Source organism: Rhipicephalus microplus, chromosome X, assembly GCF_043290135.1.
Source record: "Rhipicephalus microplus isolate Deutch F79 chromosome X, USDA_Rmic, whole genome shotgun sequence".
In the NCBI taxonomy this organism is placed as follows: domain Eukaryota; kingdom Metazoa; phylum Arthropoda; class Arachnida; order Ixodida; family Ixodidae; genus Rhipicephalus; species Rhipicephalus microplus.
The window spans coordinates 321,500,638-321,518,274 of NC_134710.1; the positions used below are offsets into that span (position 1 = coordinate 321,500,638).

Sequence of the window (17,637 nt, forward strand, 5' to 3'; positions counted from 1 at the left end):
TGCCATCGCGAAAAGGCCATTTTCTGATTATGAGCGTATGCATCCGCATTACGAATGTAGTTTTTTTTTAGTTCCTAGTTCTGTCACGTGTAGTCCTATTTTGCTTACACAGATCTGCATTTTATTTTGTGTTTCGCAGGGCACAGATGTTTTTCATTACCTTTGCACTATTCCAATGTTTCGAGGTTAAAAATCTCACTTCAGTCGACCTGTCTGTCACAAAGGTTTTACGAATAAATGTTTCTTTGTTTACTCCGTAGTGTTCTATGTACACCGTTTTTCAGCGCCCCTATTGGTGAAACGTAATGATTTTCGGAAAAGTGAACGCCATCACATATTTCAAATAAGGGGCTTCTAGCGTTTTTGCTTGAACGAAGAAAACAAAATGTAACGCGAGATAAAACTAACATTTGCTGGGTATTGCAATCCCCAATAATTACATAATTTTGTGTACCGTCATAGTGGATTACATCGAAGTATTTTCAAACTCGTGTTGCCTTAATCTTTTTCTAAATATTATAGGCAGATGGCTTTTTTTTTTGCACTTCCCCTGTATTCTGAAATCAGATGCTGTGGACATGATGTAGTGGCCATGAATGGAATCGCAACAAAGCTGCCGAGAAAGCACAACAACAAATGAACGGCACTTTTTTTTCTGCGCGCTGATTACCTGGGGAGCAGCAGAGAGAGTGGCGGGGAGATGAATCGCATCGCGGAAAGGCGAGCGCGGTATCAAGCGCACTGCAATCGCTGGAGCGGAAAGTAGCACACAAAACGCGGCAAGCCCCACCCTTTCGCGTCTATGCGCATGCGCTGTGTTTACGAATCTCGCCACCAGTTTGCGCCCCGTGGGCTGCAAGCCACGCGTTACCGTGTTCTTTCCAAGAGTGGACCATACTGTATATTTCATAGCTCAACAAGCTCACAGAATGTGAAGATAGCCGCTCCTGTGACTGCCGACTGCTTTCGCTGGCGCACGGCTAGTGTGCCTTTGCCTTTTGTGACTGTAAACGCGACAGGCTAAGCAACAAGACGATGTACTCTACGGCTGCTAAAGCTATATTTCTAAAACTGCTGTCTCGCTGCAGTGGTTTTCAAGGTTTGGGCAACGCGAGTTTTCAAACTATTATGCTATTGCGCTCGTAAACAGTTGTCTCCCAATTGCCTCTGCGAACTTTCTTGGGCATATCGCAAGTACGCCACTTGGCTAATAAAACAACTTTATTTCGTTTCTTTTTTCTTGCATGCAATTAGCAAGACACAGTTAAGGCGCGATAAAATTGCGTAATAATAAATGCACGTAACAAGTCAGCAAAAAACAAAATTTAAATTTTGCGCCATGTAGGGCAAATGCGCAACGTCGCTACGACTTTTGGTTGTGAAGTCATATTTATTTATTTATTTTATTTTTGCTGTTAGTTGTCTCCTCCTCACGTAGATGGCAACGGTGGGAACGAGCCGCGGACTACTGAAACCAAGGGCTTCTATGAAATTTACGCCACAAGCTTACATATACCTTGGTCAAAGTACGAGCAACCGGCTGCGCACGGTTAGCGGCAATCACAAACATGGGCCGGCGGTGTGTGCTTATTCGTGAAGTGCATCGGCTTTCTTGAACCTTTCAGCGTTATCGCAGGTGATGGCGTCAGATCTAGAACAAGCTCGGTTACTCGTGGCCTGTGTGTATTCTCATAGTCTCCAATAGTCTCGAAATTTCCAGATACCCCGGCACGGCCGGCGACCGGCAGTGGGAGCTGGGTTTGTGGGTGAAGCGCAATCAAATGAAAACTAAATAAAAACCATTGAAACATAGTATTTTGTCAAATACCGTCGCTAATATGGGATGCACTGCATTCAACAAGGAAAGTAATGACTGAACTTTGCAGTTTTTCAGCAGTCTTACGTAGGTAGGCAACGGCCCACGTATTCTATATTGATATATTTTACAATAAATTATTTTTGTACCCACAGCGCCATTCTCACAATACAGCGGGTGGCAGGGGAGCAAACACAATGTAGTGACCATACCGTCACTTCTTTCTCTCGTACCCGAAAGAGTCATCAACAAACCTTTATGCGTTCATGAGGCAGTTTAGAGGGATATTTTTCCCACTGATATAAAAGCCACTCCCGTCGCATTGGGCCTTTGACCTTTCCTGTAATCGCAGCCTTCTCCAGACATGGAGAGGCCTCCACAGCCAAAAAGAAAACCCATATTTAGTTCTGAATAAATGTCAGTCTGCTCAAACTTATTAGGCTATCAGCGCATGTAATGTTTGACTCCGCTGAACTAAAAGTTGTCTGTTTGTCCCCGCTATTTTTGTCAAATATACATCATATTTGCCGCAATACACTGACACAGAACAAATAGCGTCCCCTATACCTTATATCACAATTGGTTGGTTAAAGAAGAGACGCTGCTCGTAAAAACTTCAACAAAAGCTTCATTGCTTTCTGGCATTGAAGCTCAACTATTCCGGCATTTCAAAAGTAACTGCTGATGATGACATGTGGGGTTTACCATCCGAAAACCGCCATATAACTACAAGAAACAACAAGCTGGGAGCTCCGGAAGTTTCTACCACCTGGGGTTCTTTAACGTGCACCCAAATCTCAGCACACGGGCATACAGCATTTTCACCTTGATCTACAATGCAGATGCCCCAGCCGGGATTCAATCCGGCGACCTTCCGGTCAGCAGCCGAGTAGCTTAGCCCCTAGACCAATGCGGTGTGGCCCAAAATTGATTGCTGAGAAAGCGGCTGGTGCGTGTCTGCACTCTACTTACCTCCTTCTCTCTTTCATTCTTCTCTTCCTTGCATTTATGTCTCCCCTTACCTCTTGACTAGTGCAGGATTGCAAACTATATGTTTATTTTCCCGTTAACGTTCCTGCCTTTCCGCGTTACATATCGTGGCCGGGAATGGTCTGGTTTAACCTGACAATCCCTTAGTGGGCCTAGCCAGGTGATGTAGAATTTACTTACGTCTATTGTGCACCAAATAAAGTTGTTTCACTTCTTCCCTCCCTCCCTCGCTCTTTCCCTTCCTCCCTCACTCACTCTATTATCTATTGGTCTTCATGAACGTTGTATTTGACATTGAAGAGCAAAACAGCATGAAGAACGAAAGTGGTAGGTAGTACTACGTCAATATTTTAATGGACATTACCCAAAGAAAAATGGTTTTCATAGGTAAAATAAAATTAATAACGCCATATGCACAATAAAGGGTGATCCAGAGAGCTTTCATGTTGCTGTTGGCATTAAAACGCAACTGTAAACAACTGCTAAAATGAAACTTATGCTGCGGTTTACCGTAAAGTGTGTGCGTGCATTCGTACATACAATCAGCGTCACTTGATAAAGTCTCACTCAATAAAAAAATAAGACACAATCATCTTCTATCCACACGCTTCGAATAACATCGATTCATAAGGTACGTGGGATCATGCAACCCAAATTTTTTTTTCCTTCGTGGCCACTGAGGAGAAAATTTCTTTGCTTCCTATGTACCTACAGTTTTCCCCGCCGCGGTGATCTAGTGGCTAAGGTACTCGGCTGCTGACCCGCAGGTCGCGGGTTCGAATCCTGGCTGCGGCGGCTGAATTTCCGATGGAGGCGGAAATGGTGTAGGCCCGTGTGCTCAGATTTGGGTGCACGTTAAAGAACCCCAGGTGGTCGAAATTTCCGGAGCCCTCCACTGCGGCGTCACTCATAATCATATGGTGGTTTTGGGACGTTAAACCCCACATATCAATCAATACCCACAGTTTTGGTGTGTTTCTAAAAGCATTTTTGAGAGTACGGTTTGTGTAGAGACAAGGAAGTTGATGGTAAAAGAGGCCGGAGTCAATCGCGATGGCACAGCTCATCATAAGTGAGCGCATGCCGGTACTGATAGAGACCACGTTCACAACCACTGCTATGCTAATTCGGTGAGTTAGTAAGCGCTCATCGTTGTGAACGGCGCAACTAAAAAGCACAAAACACTGACGATAAAAAAACACGAAGATATATGCACCGGCGCTTGTGTCTTGTTCATCATCAGTGTTTTGTGTTATTTGTTGCGCTGTTTTATAAGCATGGACTTACTCGTGTAGAGACGCTGTTTCAAAGCAACCACAAAAAAAAGGGGGGGGGGGGAGATGGCAGAGACATTTGATAGGGACGAAACAAGGGTTGGGGAAGGAGGTACAGAAAAAGAAATATTTTTGCGCTTTTATTACACAAAACAGCCGTAAAATTATTTTAAGGGGTAACGCGCGCGCCTTTATTGATCACAGGCTCGTAGCCAAGAATTTTTTTCAGGAGAGAAGGGGGGATTTTCGAAGACCATAAAAACATAGTTTTATAATTTTTTTTCTTGGTAAAACAGCGAGGAAAAATGGGGTCCGCACTAGAGTCCCGACCCCCTAGCCCTGTTCTCCCCCCCCCCCGGCTGGTTACGGGCATGATTGATCGTATTTATGATAAAAAAATATTACATTCGCTGCAATAAAGAACGAGGCAGGCAAAACGTTCCAGAACAATCATTAGAGGGCAGTGTTTCAAAGATGCGATCATTCGCAATTATGCACCTTCTATCGCCTCGATGCAACTACCGTGCCTCCATGAAAGCGAAGCAGGATGGTGAAAGGCAAAAATGGTTGACGTTAGGGAAACCTTATCTAATTAGTTTTAAGCGTTCTGTCTTTGTAACAATGGTGCCACGAAAAATACTACATCGCAGATCCGCTAACATAAAGCAGGTAAGTTGGTAAGCTGTTATCGACACGCGAGTAAACCAAATGCTGCGTTCAGTGATTCACGCATGGGTCACTACAGGAAACGATGGGCAGATTGTCAAACACGGGTTCTTTGAGAACTTCATGGCTCCCATTCGCCACAGTAGTCCCACCACAGTCAACTACTTTCCCTTAGCACGGGGTTTGGACAGTGCTCTATTTTAAACAGTCAAAGCAAATGAAACGAGGCTACACGCGTTGCTAAACGAGAGACTCCACCTAGGCAGCTGGCGTCATTGCGAAAGTGGAGCTGAACACAAAGCGGCTCTACGTCTAACCATACAAAAACTTTTGAAGGGGCACTCAACTGACCCATTATTATGATATAGACGTTGCGCAATAAGCTATGGAATACTTATAATTTTTATTAACCCCCCACCCTCTAAAAAACGGGGTGAGTGGGGGGAACTATGCGTCTATCATTTTCATTTTGAAGTCTGTGTGACCTTACAAGATTCCAAATATTTCGGTCAAGTTCAGGCAATTAGGCACTGAACACCTTGAGTACTTTTTCATCCTGAAATATTTAGGCCATGTATGCCACTTCCCTTTCTCTGAGTGCGGGAGCTTTCAAGGGGTGGCGCACTAGCCTACGCTTTGTAACAGGAGGTGGCTTTCTGTATAGAGGAATATCTGGCTGGCGATGCTTGGCATATACGTCGATGGATAAGCCTTGTCAGACTCGGCTAAGGTTGTCGGAGGAGGAGAGAAAAAAAAAGACGGAAAAAGACGGTTGTGAAGTTGGAGCTTGTGTCAATCTCGAGGATAGCTCCGCCAAGCCGGTCAAGCAAGGCTCAATATGCTACTTTTTTAGGAGTACAACTCGTTGTCTGTACAGGATGAATCGTGTACATTATGTCATAAATACGGCGCTCTCGAATATTTTATCCTGCAATGCTAACAAATACCACAAGCACCTAGTTATCTTCACCACACAGATAGAAGTGAACTTCACTGAAGATCTAAAGTAAACAATGTAATTGTCATCATCATCATCAGATTGACTACGTCTACTGCAGGGCAAAGGTTTCTCCCGTGTTCTGCAAGTCAACTCGATCCTGTAATTGCTGCTGCTACTTCACACCCGCAAACTTCCTAATCTCCCATACCCACCTTACTTTCTTTTTCGGCTTCGTGCGTTTTGGTTAAACTGTTAATCTAGTCAGTTATCTTTAGTGACCAGCGGTTATCCTGCTTACGCGCTACATGCCGGCCCATGTCCATTTCTTCTCCTAAGATATCATGAACCCTGGTTTGTTTTCTGATCCCCTCTGCTCTCTTTTTGTCTTTTATGGTTACACCTATCATCTTCTTTTCAATCGCTGACTGCGTTGCCCTCAATTTAAGCTGAACTTTCTCTGTAAGCCTCCAGGTTTCGGCTTCGTGGGTAAGTAGCGGCAAGATGCAGCTGTTATCTACTTTTCCCTTGAGGGATAGTGGCAATCTACCAGTCATGATTTGAGAGTACTCGCCGAATGTGCTCAACTCCATTCTTATTCTTCTAGTTACTTCAATCTCGTGGTCCGGCTCCACGGTTATTATTGTCCTAAGTAGACACAATGGTGTACAATTTCAACTGCACTATTATCTCTCTCGAAGCGCTGATCTCTTGTGAAGTTGTTGTAGATTAATTTTGTTTTCTGCGAATTATTTTAAGACGTACCTTTTTGCTCTCCTTGTCTAACTTGTTATACACGAGTTAGGATTCGTCTCCTGAGTTCTTCAGCGAAGCAATGGCATTGGCGAAATTCAGGTTACTTTGGCACTCTCCATGAAACCTTATCCCTAACTCTTCCAATTTTAGCCCTCTGAAAACTTCCTGTAAGCACGCGGTAAATGGCACTGGGGATTGTATTCTTGTCTTAAATTCTTCTTGATGGGTATTCTGGCGCTTTTCTTATGGAGTAATTTGATAGCAGTTTATGCTCTAGGAATTTCTTCCAGGCTGTTTGTATGTCCTTTGTCGACGCCCTGATTCTGTCGTGTTTGCATGACTGCTGATATGTCTACTGAATCAAATGCCTTCTCGTAATCTATGAAGGCTATGCATAGCGCTTGGCTGTATTTGGAGGATTTTTCTAATAACTGATTGATAGTACGAATGTGGTCGATTGTCGAGTAGCCTCTTCGAAATCCTGCTTGTTCCTTTGGTTTATTGAATTATAATGTTTTCTTAATTCTCTTAGCAATTACCATTGTAAATAGCTTGTATACGATGGAGAGCAAGCTGCTCGACCTGTAATTCTTTAAGCCCTTGTCATCATGTCATGTACCCGTACTACGTGCTTTGCTGGACATTTTTCTGAGAAATAAGACACATTGCTTGCGTCAAGCCTCACTCACAGGCCTACCATCTCAAATCTTAAATCTTAAATCATATCTCAAATCTTGAAGCTTCCCGACTTTCCTTGCGTTACTTCGTTTTCCTAAAGCTCTCCTCATACGTTCCTGTTCATGCGTCTATGCTCTGCCCTACCGCGTCTTTCACTTGTTTTGTAAGAACCAGTAACAAAAGTACATTACTGAAAACGAGTACCTAGCCTTGAGACCACCCGAAAACGACTGTTGGAACTACACGAAGCTCCTTTGCGGATTTGGAAATGACCACGTCATGCTAGATTTTTTCTTTATTCATTGATATGTGCGATGCTGTTGCTAAAGTGAAGCTTGGCGTATTTTATATAACGTAATATTAGCCTACCAATCATTGTTTCTTATTTATTTATTTATTTATTTATTTAAAGGTTACTGCTAGCCTGGGTGCCAGGCTTTGAGCAGGTATGGGCGATACAAAAGAAGAAAACAGGATAACATACAAGCATAACAATACACTTCTAAGGGTACACTTTGAACCGAAAAAAAAATCATGCCGAATTCAACAGGGCACGAAGAAAGGATGAGACATCAGAACATTGCACAACATTAGCAGGTAACAGATTCCACTCATGGCACGTACGGGGAAAAAAGGAGTTTTTGAAGACGTTTGTTTTACACGAAAATTCAGCGACTTTCATTGGGCGATTGGATCGTGTTGGGCGGCAAATGCTCGGCTGGATGTATGCTTCCTTGTTAATTTGAAGTCTATCGTTATACATCAAATAAAAAAATTTTAGCCGATCATGATAACGTCTTACCGCAAGGCTTTCCAAACCGGCCCTGCGGAGAAGACTCGTAGGAGACGTTTTCCAGCTGTATGAACTGTAAACAAATCGCGCGGCTTTTCTTTGTATGCTGTCAAGCTTATTGGTATTAACTAGAGTGTATGGGTCCCAGATAATTGAAGCATATTCTAATAGTGGTCTGATGTAAGTTTTGTAAGCTAGCAGTTTGGTATCCTGAGAAGCTTTCGGTAACATTCTCCTTAAGTATCCCAGTTTTCGCATTGCCTTTTTCTGAATGTACGTGACGTGCTCGTTCCATTTCAGATCGGATGTGATTAAAACTCCTAAATATTTGAAGCATGATACTTCAGCTAGACTATGATTGTTTATTTGGTACGTGTGCTTCAACGGGGCCTTTTTGCGTGTAATGGTCATTGAAACAGTTTTTTTGTAATTAAGAGTCATCTGCCACCTAGTACACCATGTTTGTATTTTTTTAAGTGACGCGTTTAAGACGGCCTGATCGTTATGGTTGCAGATTTCATTGTAAAGAACGCAGTCATCTGCGAAAAGTTTAATTTTTACCGGTATGTCATGTACAATATCGTTAATAAAAACGAGAAAGAAAAGTGGCCCGAGAACAGAGCCCTGTGGGACGCCCGAAAGTACTGGCGAGGCCGCAGAACATGCGCCGTTAACGGCTACGCTCTGTTGCCTGTAGGAAAGGTATGATTTAATTCATGCCACTAAAGTTTCATTTTTCAAAATGGCCGTCAATTTACTCAGCAATTTTGAGTGCGACACACGGTCAAACGCCTTCTCAAAATCTAAGAATATGACGTCCACTTGCCCCCGTTTGTCCAGTGTTGCAGCGAAGTCGTGAACCGTTTCCAGAAGCTGAGTTACAGTGGACCGTCCCCGGCGGAAGCCATGCTGTCGGGCGTCCACAATGCAATTGCTCTCAAGAAATTGTGAAATGTGCTTAAATATGATATGTTCGAGCGTTTTGACACATGTTGAGAGAATAGAAATCGGTCTGTATGACGATAAGTGAGAACGGTTTTCGTTACCTTTCGGTATTGGAGTGATTTTAGCATACACCCAATCCTCAGGAAGTTCAGAGCACTCGAGAGATTTGTTAAATAGTAAACACAAGTACTTCGCGCACCACTCAGCATATCTCACAAGAAAAGCGTTGGGTATGCCATCAACACCTGGGGACTTTTTAACATTTAGATGGAGCAGAAGGGAAAAGACACCTTCTTCATTGACACACACGTCACTGATAGGAGGCACTTCAATGAAAGAAGGAAATTGCGGGATGTTTCCATCGTCATCAGTAAACACTGAACAGAAATACCGGTTCAAAGCATCTGCAACATCTGGGCTGTCGTAAACAGGCTCATCGTCTACGTAAAGGCTGATAACAGTGTTCTTTTTCGGTGCGAGATAACGCCAGAACTTGTCTGGAGACGAAATCATGAATTCTTTTAACGACACTTGCTGATAATGCTCTTTTGCTGTCTTAATTTTGTTTTTCAGTTGCATTCGCAAGTCGTGCATTCTATCAGAGGCAGCTGTTGATGGGCGTTGCTTACATTGCTTTCTTTGCTTTTTTAGTTTTCGTCCCATGCGTACGATTTCTTTATTTATCCACGGATTATCCTGCCTCAGTACTTTCCTCCGGAAGGGTACAAATTTATTCATTGTGTCAAACACTACGCTTTTAAAGAAACCCCAGATGTGGTCAATCGAATATTCTTTTGATCCGCACATAGAAACAAATTCAGGAAACGAGCTGTCAAGCACATCAAGTATGTCTACATCACTAGCACGTGTGAAATCGGGTATTAGACGTTGTTCTTTTGTAGCTTGAAGCGGAGCGTTTAATTGCATAGTGAGGCAGGTGATTTTATGGTCCGATATACCCTGAAAAACCTCAACTTGGGGATTTCGTCGCATAATGCCGTTATTTACAAGGAACAGGTCTAAAACGGACTCAGCTTCATTGTTCGTGTTTCTTTAGTGCTATTCTCCACGCGAGGAACAAAATACGTGAAATAATTGAATAGTTTTGTTTTTTATTTGTTAAACGGTAATATAACTGCATATTTTCGAAATGCGGTGTATCTGTTTTGACATGCACTGTTTCCACCGTGATTAAGCCACGCAGTATTTTGTTACGATGCATACGAGGTATACCCCAACGAAAAATGGGGTTTTAATCACTCAGGGCGGATGATTCCGTTAGAGGAAGCAAGTTCGTCTTCCGGCGCGTAATATTCTTATATATCTTCTAACAATTTGAAGTGCACATTCAATTAAATGTTATTTGCTTGCAGATAACTTGATGTACTTTTTCTATTTCATATCACGACGATCAAAAGTCTTCCTACAACATTAGTGTTCAAAGATCACAGGAATCATGCTACGAGAACGTTATACACAGGTTGTCCTTCCGCTTGAATACGCATATCCTCGTCACTTTTTTTCTGTTCAATTTTCATTTTTTTGGCTGGTCGCATGAACATAGTCTGCTTACTAGCCCAGTTTCACCTCTTCATCGCTCTTTCACAATACCGAACCGCAGAAACACGCTAAAAATGACCTACACAAGGCTCATCTTCTCAGCAAGCACGAAGTAGTAAATTCGATATGAACATAATGAAATGCTATGCGAAGTGAGGCTAGCAGCCAACCCCTATGGCATCCAACCTGGCCTAACTGAACAAAATATCGGCGTAAGGAAGCACGTTCGCCACAGCATGGGAAGCAACTTTTGTGCTCTCTATCAGCGTACCAACCAGTGACACGTGCGCCTACAAAGCTATAGGCTGCGTGATGAAGACTGCATAGAAAGGCCCACGCTACTGCGTGCGGTTTATCAAGCTATAGAGACACGTTTACCCTCCTCCACACACGGCCCTTTCGCGTGACGAAAGACGACCGGTGCTTTTCCGCTGCTCTCGCTAAGCGATTGTCCGCGGTGCCCGCGCGCTTGCACTCGCACATATGCGACGCACGAGGTAATGGTATCGATTTGCGGTTCTTATGCAACATCATGAGAGTGCCAACCGCGATGGCAGTCGCACTCCGTGAGTGTCCTAACAATTGCTATCGCAATAAAAGTTACAAAATTGAGGAAAAGTCGTACATGAGCCTAATTCGAGGAATTATGCAAATGTGTCAGCTATAGAAAGCACCTCCGCCGGGAAACGCTTCCGTGAAGATGAGCGTCGACATTGAGAAACACCGCTATGAGCTCTCCTATTAGCGCCGTTGCTTACTTAATGCGCTTACTTAATGGAGCGAAAAGCACATAGCCGCGAGTTAGGCACAACTAAGGCGTTTAGATGTTTTGAGCCAGCGACGTTGTTAAGGCTTGTCCTCTTCACACTCTGCTTTCATTAGCCTGTCGCAGCGTGGAGACTCCGTAGCTAACTCGGATTTTAGTTCAGTGTACATTCCACTCTTGCGGCCATTTGCCCTACCTCCATCGCCTTCCGCTCTCTCAGCGGGTCGGCAGTACCAACTTTCATGTCAGGTGCAGCGAGTGAAGTGGCAGTCTTCCGTTATATCGGGGCCCGAATAGATGTCCCCGAAAGCGCCATGGGAAGCACCTGCGGCAGCCAGCCTCATTTTCACGCCACCCCGCACATCTGACAGCTGAAGAGAAACGCTGGAGGAAGTGGCAGCTGCCCTCGTCGTCTTCACGAGGCATCAGTAGCTCAAGACTCATTCGATGTCCTTATATTGACTTAGCAAGCACTGTTTTCCTGGATTCATGTCCTCAATGTTACTCTTTTATTGCCATTCGTTGCGGCTTGCACTTTCGTTACATTTTTGTCTTGCTCCTTATAGGATGACGCGTAACCACGTGGACGCATGTGGACGGTTTGAACAAAATGCTCGTTTCACTAGTTATATTCATTTTCTAGTTAAGTTTCGCTCAAGGGGAATTCTCGCTTGTGGAAGAGCACTCATTGAGCTGTGAAGTGAAGGAAAACTGCAAGGTAATAGGAAAAAAACACGTTTTCTAGAAGCAGCATACAACAAGAAAAATCAAACAAGATGAGAACTAAGCGTGAAACGTGACTGAAAATAAATGACCATCAGAATCCTCTTGTCTTTATACAAGAATTCAACACCGATGCGGAAATCATTATTTAACCATTGCTAAAGTGTTAATAAGGTAACTAATTCATAAAGCTTGTTAAACACGGATTTATTTGAAGGTGACAGTAATGAAGAGCTCTTCTAGCAGAAATTCCGGCGTCGGCGTTGTTGGTTGGGAGCGAAAAATTATCATCTTGTGCCTGAGAAAAAAAATCGAGGACAATGCAAAGAAAAATAATAAAAAACACTGCTCCGAGCGAGGCTGAGACCAGGATCGCTTGCATGGAAGTAGGTGCTCTACCACACAGCCTTGAATTTCATGAAATGGCAGTTCACACAACTTTTATGGTTTCCAAACAAACGCATCTTGTATACAGGCTTCACAATACAACATATAATAGTGCAGTGATATTGTATGGCACGAGCGTTTATCGCCGTTGGTCGTCAGGTGAAGTGATTATTTATACGACTTTATAGTTAATGGCCGGCCATTTACTACATGAGGCACACACGTTGCTTCACCTCTTTGGTTAAAACTACGTAGTGGGGCCATAGCAAGATCGAGAAGAATTCAGGCGAATAATTTCTGGTGCTTTAAAGCATGCTTCCAATTTTACAGAGTACTGCCATATGCGAAAACGCCACTTTAAACTTGACAGATTACGTTGTAGTAATTCACAATTTAAGCTTGATTGATTGATATGTGGAGCGTAATGTCCCAAAACCACCATATGATTACGAGAGACGCCGTAGTGGAGGATCCGGAAATTTCGACCACCTGGGGTTCTTTAACGTGCACCCAAATCTGAGCACACGGGCCTACAACATTTCCGCCTCCATCGGAAATGCTGCCGCCGCAGCCGGGATTCGAACCCGCGACCTGCGGGTCAGCAGCCGAGTACCTTAGCCACTAGACCACCGCGGCGGGGCACACAATTTAAGCTTCTTGAGTAACAACATGCATTAAAAACTATGCACTAAGTAGTTAAAGTATGCCCTAGGGACATTATATTACTATCGCGTTTAACTCTTAAAGGCGAAGCTTAAGGGTCACAAATTTTTTTTATTCTCCAGAGCGCCGCTGCTTAAAGGAAAGTTTTGGGTGTCAAAATTTATCTGTGAGGCCCGTGAGAGGCGGCAAGCTTGCAATGCTTTTAATCTCGGTAGACATACGAAACCACGTGAGGTGCGCATTACTCTTTCGAAGCCGGGAGGAATCAATACATTCTACTAATGCGAAGGTAGTTTTAACAATACCTAGGGTTTATTTCCCAAAACTTGACACGGTATAATGATGGGAAACGCTAGTTAAGGGCTCCGAAAATTTCTCCAATCTCTTGTTCTTCAACACCAGCTTCGCACAGTATGTATGCATAGGCCACTGGCGTTTCGCCTCCATCAAAACGTGGGCAGCGGGGCGGGGATCAAATCTGGTGCCTTCGGGTCAGCAACCGACCACATTCGTCGCTACACCAGTGCGGCGAACGGAAAAGATAGTTTTTCCTTCGAGTCACGTTAGCGGTATGCATAAGAGTCCATGTGAATTTTATTTTCTGTTAGTTTGCGAACACATGCTAACTGCTTTCATTTTATTGGGGGTAGGGGCCTGCGCTTCATCAACGAGAGTGTACCATCATCATTATTATTATTGAATTTATTCTTAATATTATTAATATTATTGTTATTATTATATTTGTATTATTATTTTATTATTATTGTTATTATTATTTTATTAGTAGTAGTAGCAGTTGAAGCAAACTAGTACAAAACTGAGCTTTTTTATGCGTCAGTCAAAGTAGAGTAATTTTGACCATGTAGTAGGTAATATTGCAGAAATTGGTAAGCGACAGTGTATACGCGTGATGCCTATCTGTTTCTGTGAGCATTTTGTAACGGTACTCGCCAGAGTTTTCGAGCACCACTGCAACGTCGTATACAATTTGTTATCTATAAGTGTGCCTAGCGAAAAAATACGTGCACTTTAAACGTGTTTGGACCTGCTATTTAACGCTGGGACATATTATAGAATGAACAACAAAGTAAATACGCATAAACATGAAGTTTACACACATATACGCACTAGAAACAACACGTTCGCCCGACGCATAAGTTGAACTCGTAACCACATGTATCGGAAACGGGAAAATTCACTGGCTAGCAGTGTCGGGAGGCAAAGCCTCCGTCAGTGCGGTATCCGCCACACGTTTAATAACACCAAGTACCAGACATTGCAGAGATACACCACATTATCAGGGTCTTGGGTAGGGTTAAGCCTCACACATCAGCTTCGCCCAACGGTGGCTTCACAAAAGTATTCCAGGTTGCAGATGCGGCCGACCATTCGAGAAGTCCGCTCTGTCTAAGAGCTGTAGGCCCTCTATCTCGCGTTTCACGACACCAAAATGTTCAGAAAAAGGAGAAACCGCCGTCGACATGGTGATGATGATGATGCCTCAAACGTGAATCTCTCCGTCGACCTCTTTTTGATGATGATGATGATGATGATGATGATTATAATGTCAATGATGATGGTGGTGGTGCTTCTCCAGTATATTCAAATAAAGTCATGTGATCTGATCTTGATGACGATGGGGCCATTCCTCGTCTTCTACCATCTCTACAGTTTGCCACATGCATTTTGCTACAATTAGGCTCAAAGTTCAGTAACTGACAAAATATTCATGGAGGACTAGCCATTGGCCTATTCTTGCGTGTAATGTCTACTAAAGACAATGTGTCACTTGATGGGGTATGGCTGCAGTGATTTAGAAGTGCTTCAAGTTCGCCATAGCGTTCGTAATGCGTGCAAACCAAAGAAGACGAAGTTGGATGCAGTTGATGAAATGGCGGATCTCCTAGGAGACAAGACAAGACAAGAAATGGCGGATTCCCCGGAATGGGTAGGTGGCAATGTTCTGAGGAGCATCATTATCGTCATCATCATGGCCACCATTGCTTCAGCCGATACTGAGTCTAACATGTCGTCGACGGATGCCGCTACACCGGTGGCGTACTTCGGCATATCCCTGGAAGCAGGTACCACTCCTTGCGATGATGAAGAAATGCCATTGGTTTTTAAGGAGCGCTCTTCGGCATTACTCATCTTGAAGAAATATCGGGGAGCAAGGTTTAAGGCTTTTGGCTCCAGGGAAGAAGCAGTAGCTTTCAGCCTTGCTCCAGCAGAGAAGGCTGGGGAAAGTACCTATGTGCCAGACTGTACAACCACAGCACTCATTGGGCAAACGAGCTGTGACTACAAACTTCCTGTGAGCCAGGACTTGGTCAAGCTGCGCAAGGCGGTCGAGAACGGAGATACCACCTTCTTCAAGGAAACAGTTTTGTCCAATCCTCGCTACCTTGTTGGACACGCTGACACCCCGACAATCCTCCAGGAGGGCTACCGGTACAATGCGTTGCATGTCGCGTGTGCGAAGCGTCAGCCAGCGCTGGTACTTTTGCTCCTGAAAACTCTCCAGGATGAACTTTTCCTTAAGCTGATCTACCCCGATGACAGCCTTGACGTGATGAATCAGCGCAAAACATTTCTCGTTGACCTGTACTTGAACATGCCTGAAAAGGGGCGCTGTGAGACACCGCTGCACTTGGCCTGCAAGTTCGGGTGCTACGAAGCGGCGGAAATTCTCGTTGCATTTCCCGAGTGTGATAAAAACAGGCGCAACAAGGAAGGAAAGACGCCACGGGATATAATTTGCGACAGGGTGCCCGCTGCAACGGCCGATTTCAAAAAGAGGATGGAATCGTTGTTTGAAGAACGCTTGTTTGTGCCAGTGCTCCGGTCGGACGACAACACGGTGGCACCCACAGTCGGCGAACCATTCTCCCCCAGTGCATCACCCAAGCAGAGCCCTACGGCAAGCCCGCGTGACACATCACTGAGCATCATGGCCGCCGCAGGACCCATGTCTCCCACTGAGGCCCGCAACATCTACCGTCAGTGGAAGACTCCAAGGCAGCGGCTTATTGGCTTCAAAGAACCACTCTCGCCCATCGAGAGAGTGCGACTTGCTGACATCGAGAAGGGGCTAGAGCGCATTGGTCGCGGTCTTGCCAAGGAAATGAAGGTCGCTTGGAACGAGTACTGGCCCTTCCTTGGCTGCTGGTGCAACTTGGCTTCTCCAGAGGGCCTAGAAAAACTTGAGGCCCACCTACGATGCAAGCGTTCACAGGTGGTGTCTGAACGAACTCTAGAGAACTTCCCAGATGCATCTGATCAACTGTTGATGTCCAGTCTAATCAGCCAGCTTTGTGAAGCCTTCGGTGATCTTGAACTGGGCCCAGAATATAAGACCTGTGAGAGCATGCAAGACCACCTGGAACACCTTCGTGGTTCCAAGATGTTTAGGACTCTCGAAGAAAAGGAAGCTACGGAGGCAGAGCCAGGCTGCACCATTCTTCAGGGTGGGGCATCGTATAAAGGTGTTCACCCAACAGCTCGGCGTTTGGAAAATGTACTGTTCGACTGGGCAGTGGCCCATAACACAGGCCCAGTGTCAGAAGCCGAGCTCGCCTGGCAGCTAAGTGAGCAGGTTCTGCCTGAGCTGGCCCACCTCGAGCGCACTGGTGGACCTGAGTTGTGGCGGTTACACACTTGGCTGTGCCGGGAAGTGCACTTACTTCTGCATGACAACCTGACTCCATCGGAGCGGCTGAGCTTGTGCCGCGCCTTGCACACAAGGTCGCCACCTCTCTTTTTAAACCAAGGAGTCCCCACTTCTCCTTCCTCCAGCGATGACGAAAATGACTGCGTTAGTGTCAGCGACGATGGCTGTCAGCGTTATCGACAGCGATCGAGCCGTCGAAGCATGGGAACTCTGAAGCGGCACCTGCAGTGTGTGCTGCATTCTTTGCGTGCCTGTTTGGAGAGCGACACAGCAGATGCGGAACCATTACCCTGCCTGTGCTTTCAAAAGACAATGGGAAGTCCGAAAAAGTTTTTTCCCGTGAATTGCGAAGCCCAACCTGAGGAGGAGCAGGAAGAAGAGGATGAACTGTTTTTCACCCCTCCTGCCAGTGTTTGCACCTCGAGTGGCTCATCAACTCCGGCGCACACTCCGGAAGAGGGTCCACTCTTCTTCATAGAAGGATCTTGTCCCAGTAAAATGGACTTGCATGTGCTGAGGGCTCTGGAGCCAAGTCTGTTGGAGCCAAATACGTTGGACCCACTCGCATATCCTTGTGTTCACCAGTGGATGCAAATTGTGTGCTCAATTCCAGTGGAAACCACTTCAACCTGGCCGAGTCCTATGGTGACAAATCTGAGGCGCAGCCTGCACACATTATCTCTGGATTCTCCAAGTTGCAGCAGAGACGGCAAGTCTGGCGGATGCCACACGCCGAAGAGGAACATATTGGGCACTCAACTGCGCCCCAAAGTGCTTTGGAATGGCAGTCAAGGACAACCGTGACTTTCTGTAGCTATGCGATCTAGAGAATTCTAATTCCGACTCATTTGCTTGTCATTTGCTTGTGTCAGCACGGGCATTTGAATAAATTGAAGCAGTTGGTAGTGTCAGCCATGTGGGAATTGTTATGGCCGCACATGCACCACCACAGAAATGGTGGTTCTTTCGGTCTCTTGACAGCCTCGCAAATGAGGTTTAGCTTTAGCAGTTGA

The 17,637-nt window shown here is 44.9% G+C and overlaps 1 protein-coding gene across 1 annotated transcript; it reads left to right on the forward strand.

Moving 5' to 3' along the window:
* The first annotated feature begins 14,845 nt into the window (after positions 1-14,845).
* On the forward strand, positions 14,846-17,428 carry LOC142775318 (ankyrin repeat and LEM domain-containing protein 2-like). The gene has a single exon (XM_075876666.1). It carries the CDS (start codon positions 14,846-14,848, stop codon positions 17,426-17,428), a length of 2,583 nt encoding a protein of 860 aa, XP_075732781.1.
* Positions 17,429-17,637: the final 209 nt, after the last annotated feature.